This window comes from Oncorhynchus clarkii, chromosome 6 (assembly GCF_045791955.1).
Source record: "Oncorhynchus clarkii lewisi isolate Uvic-CL-2024 chromosome 6, UVic_Ocla_1.0, whole genome shotgun sequence".
NCBI lineage: Eukaryota > Metazoa > Chordata > Actinopteri > Salmoniformes > Salmonidae > Oncorhynchus > Oncorhynchus clarkii.
Window position 1 is genome coordinate 47372720 of NC_092152.1, and position 4757 is coordinate 47377476.

General features: G+C 43.0%; 1 protein-coding gene across 1 annotated transcript; it reads left to right on the forward strand.

Moving 5' to 3' along the window:
- The first annotated feature begins 650 nt into the window (after window positions 1-650).
- On the forward strand, window positions 651-3565 carry LOC139412385 (serine-rich adhesin for platelets-like). The gene is made up of 4 exons (XM_071159193.1): window positions 651-931; window positions 1179-2849; window positions 3054-3132; window positions 3369-3565. The coding sequence occupies exons 1-2, from the start codon at window positions 651-653 to the stop codon at window positions 2683-2685; spliced, it is 1788 nt and encodes a 595-aa protein (XP_071015294.1). The 3' UTR covers window positions 2686-2849; window positions 3054-3132; window positions 3369-3565.
- Window positions 3566-4757: the final 1192 nt, after the last annotated feature.

Here is a 4757-nt window from a genome sequence, read left to right on the forward strand (position 1 = left end):
CTGTAGTCAGTAAGAAATGTTGCATGGATAGTTTTATTCAATCGTCCTATTGTAGCAATTTTATCGAAGTATTGTATTAAGAGAAAAGCGTCTGACTTATCCTGAATTGTCCTATACGGTAATAACATATTTAGGATTGAGGAATAAACACCCGGACAGAGGATCTGTTATTGAGCTCTTGGAGAAGAATGCTCTTAAGGCTGCATTCGGCCCAGGCAACAAAGTTGAGATGGAGGACTGCTACCCAATCCTCATCTCATTCATGCGCAATCTTACTGATGAGTATGTTAGGCCCATGTTTTGCTCTAGCCTCACATATTTTGTGCAGAAGGAAATAAAAAGTAAGTAAAACACATTACTTTTTTATTTTCTAGGCAATGGCAAGTGATCTATAAAGGATTTTAAAAACCTGTAAGTTTCTCCATCAGCCTTTGACCTTTGATTTGGGAATGTTGTGTTGAATCAAGAGAGAGGAATTAACCATAGTTCTATTCTGCTATTACGTTCATTAATCTGTCATACTTCATCCAACTTTGAATTTAGTCACAGATAAGGAAAACGTTGCTGATAAAATGCATTCTGTTCAATCTGGAATACTTTACATCAGAGTTTCATTGCCAAACCTACTGTGTTTTGTTTGTGCAATGTAGATGACAAAGGAACAGCTTGCAAAATTGTGCAAGACCATTGTCAACTTCATTGCACAGACCACCCTGCAGATCCTGCTGCCGGCCCTGGCCCGCATGCTAGGGGTGACAGGCTTTTATGACAACGCTGACTCACTCAAGAGGGGCGGCAGTGCAAGATCCTTCACTGCCTTTGAGCAGAAAAGACTGGAGCTCATCCAGGAAGTTAAATATTTGGCGAAGGAGATGTGTAACTGTGGCGGCAGGGCTCTCCGACCAAGGTCTAGCACACCCTCTTCCAAGAGGTACTGTATGTTCCCCATAATGTGTGTGTGTGTGTGTGTGTGTGCAGTTAATCCTAACCCTCAAATTGATGAACAATAATTTCCCCATTTCAATATTTTCCAGCTTTCTAACAGGTGTGTTTTGGAATATCTAATGCACACATATAAATTACATTTAGAATACTCAATTATAATGCTTGTTAGATTTGTTAGCAGTAAGATCCAACTTCAGACCGCAATTAACATGCTTTGCTTGTTCATTTTAAAGTTCCCAGACCTCACTGAAAGCCCACCTGGGAATGCCAGAGGACAGTATCATCAGCAGTGTCCAGGAGAAACTGTCAAAATCTGACCAAATGGTGGCTGCAGGACAGCTTTCACAAATAGATAAAGTGGTTGGAACTATGCTGGAGAACATTGAGAAGATAAGCAGCGAATTTGGCGAGGAATTGGTCTATCAAGAGTCACTGCGGTCTTCCTCCTCGTTGTCATTCTCAACTGCCAAATCACAGAAGACAGAGTGGGAATTTGCACTCCCTGGCACTCCCATTCCTTCTGAGTTACCCGAGAGTACTGCTCAGCCCATTGTAAGATGCTCAGTCATTGACATGAGCGAATCTACTAAGCCAAAATCAATGGTGTGTGATGCCAGAACAAGCATGTTTGCCATAGCCGATACCATCATGAAGAAGGTATATCCAGAGGCAGAAGGGCAGGTTACATCTCACCCTGATCTAACAGATGCAATAGCTAGACTGGAGGAGCTCATATCTCAGGGTAGGATTGGTGCTCTCTCCCGTGATCTCAGTCACCAAGTCAACCGCATAATTTCTGATAGCAACTTGACCCCTCTGGGACTGACAGTGGCGGCTGGAAAGAGTGCATCTGATACCATCCTTTCGAAGCTGAAGAGGAATGACAAGGTGTGGAAGCCCACAACTTACGAGCTGGTTCAGCTGTTTGTAGAGGAGTCTGTTAAGTGCCTCCTGCTGCCTAGTTTTGTGCCCTATTCAACTTCAATGAGTTTGGCTCAGGGGGCCAAGGTGTTGGCTAGAGTGTCTGAAGATAGAATTTCATGCTCTTCTTCTTCTTCATCAGTATTTAGTGACACAGTCAGTCTCTTTACCAAAGTTATGGTAAGCCAGGTCATGTACTCTGTGGATTCTGGTGCAGAAAGTAGAGGATCCTCTCCAACTGAATCTCTCCAAACATCTGAAACCACTATATCTGATGTAGGCAATCTATTGAGTGGCAAGTCCTCCCCTCGGCTGTCTCCTTCTGGCGCCATTATGGCAACAAGCGAGACCTCCAATGCAGCACACATCTTGAAGGCCAACATTGATGGAGAGGAAGTGGATACCACCAGTCATTCTGGTGTAGCTCAAAACATTGTCAGGGACGATATGTCAACCAGCCCAGACATGGTCAAAGATGTCACACTTCCAACCCCATCCTCTGATAACTTGGGCAGTGATGATGACTTCACCGGCCTCATCAGCATGTTAGTAATGAGAATTCTAACAGAAATCCAAACCCCAGCAGAAGATTACCCAGTTGACGTCACACGCAAGTCACAAGACCTGATCCCTAAAGTTATGGAGGTCTTCTGTGCATGGTCAGGCTGCTCTGAGACACAAGCCTATCCAGAGAACTTGAGGATTCATAAAGTCTACAGAGTCGTCTATAAAAATCTGTTGGAGGAGTTTGGCTCGGAGAAAATCCTCCAACAGGCCGTGTCGACTCTTCATTTTATAGGATTCTTGTCAAGTCTTTGAGTGAAGCGCTTCTCCACAGATGTAATAAAACATTGAGGGCAGCCTCAAGAACCTCAGTCAAAACCACCGGGCCTAAGGCTCTTCCACTGGCTGAGGATGTGAGGGCTAGCAGCGGGAAACTATCTTTTCTACAAAGGCTGGTCAGGCTGACAAGCAACTTAAAGGTACAGCAAACGTATTTAAATGAACAGTTGTGGGAGATAATGTGAGTAAACAATGCTATTCAGTGTAAAAATATAAAACCATCCGTTCATTCCAAAACCAATCATAAATGTTGTTGTGCTGGTGTGGTAGGTGTGATTGTTATCATCATGAGGTTGGTCAGCTGTGACATTTTTTAAAACATGTTTTTCTCTTTAAATACTTAGCTATTCAAGAAGGGGAACAAGAAGGATTCCCACCGCTCTGAATCAGAACAAGTACAGACCACTGCTGAAGATGGCATGCGTAAGTTCACACAACAGTCTGTTTGAGATATTGGTGTACAAAGAAATGCCACTTCAAAATAACCTTACAAAGGTTATATACGCAATCAGTAGTCATCTCTTATGTAAAAGTAATTATATTCTCCAAAACTCAAGCTGTTGGTTTTCATTTATCAGTGTCAGTTATGTTGAGTTGTAACATACATGACATAATTTCTGAATTAAAGTGCATGTAAACTCTCTCTCTCTCTTCTGTAGTGCCCAGCATAGTGCCACATGCTGCCATGTCTGCACTGCCAAAGGATCTCCCCGCCAGCTCCCAACAGGAGACGCCTCACAAACGTCCACTTCTCGTCAGGATGTTTTCTGCCATCTCCAAAGGCCTGTTCAAGCCCTTCAAACAGTCCTTAAAGACCAAGTAACTTCAGACAATTTATTAAACGTCATTCATTGCATTAAATTGGCCTTTGTCTTCTTATGTGCTCCCGTTAACAGACCAGATTACAATACTGGTCTTTTAAATGTTAGCAGTGATAGCACCATTGACTATAGTGGTGTGTGTATAGCCCTTCTACACAGTCTGACTCTTCTGACACTGTGTGACATGCCCTCTGATCCAGTGATCTAGGATATTCTGAGTGGCTTTAGGCCTGAATCTCTGCCCTCCGGCCCAAATAAATGTTTTCTCTTCTGATATATCTGCCACTGTCAGCAGCCAGCAGGGGAAAACAGACAGCGCTGTTGAGAGCTTTCTTTTCTCCCTCATGACTAAAACACTGAGAAAGGCTTTTATCTATTGCAGCATATTCCATCTTTTGATTTAACCTATTATATGGTAGAAGTACCCATTATTTCCCAACGGTTATGTCACAGGAAATGTGTTATAAAAAGTAAACTTACAGTATCCGGAAAGTATTCAGACCACTTGACTTTTTCCACATTGTTACATTACAGCCTTATTCTAAAATTGATACAATAATTTTTTCCTCTCATTAAGCTACACAAAACGCCTCATGACAAAGCGAAAAGTGTAGAACATTTTAGCAAATTTATTAAGAATAAAAACAGAATTACCTTGTTTAAATAATTATTGAGACCCTTTGCTATGAGACTCGAAATTGATCTCCGGTGCATCCTGTTTCCATTGATCATCCTTGAGATGTTTCTACAACTTGTTTGGAGTCCTGTGGTAAATTCAATTGATTGGACATGATTTGGAAAGAAACACAGACCTGGGGGAAGGGTATGAGAAACAATATTCTCTGATCTGATGATACCGAGATTGAACTCTTTGGCCTGAATGCCAAGCTTCACGTCTGGAGGAAACCTGGCACCATCCCTACGGTGAAGCATGGTTGTGGCAGCATCATGCGGTGGGAATTATTTTCAGCAGCGGTTACTGGGAGACGAGTCAGGATCCTGGGAAAGATGAACGGAGCAAAGTACAGAGATCCTTACTGAAAACATGCTCCAGAGGTTCACCTTCCAACAGGACAACGACCCTAAGCACACAGCCAAGACAATGCCGGAGTGGATTCGGGACAAGTCTCTGAATGGCCCAGCCAGAGCCCGGGCCTGAACCCGATCGAACATCTCTGGAGAGACCTGAAAAAACTGTGCAGTGACGCTCCCCATCCAATCTGACAG

Coding starts and splice junctions, on each gene's coding strand:
- LOC139412385 (XM_071159193.1), top strand. CDS start 651: ATGACAAAGGAACAGCTTGCAAAATTGTGCAAGACCATTGTCAACTTC. Junction 932..1,178: donor AGCACACCCTCTTCCAAGAG/GTACTGTATGTT, acceptor TTCATTTTAAAG/TTCCCAGACCTCACTGAAAG.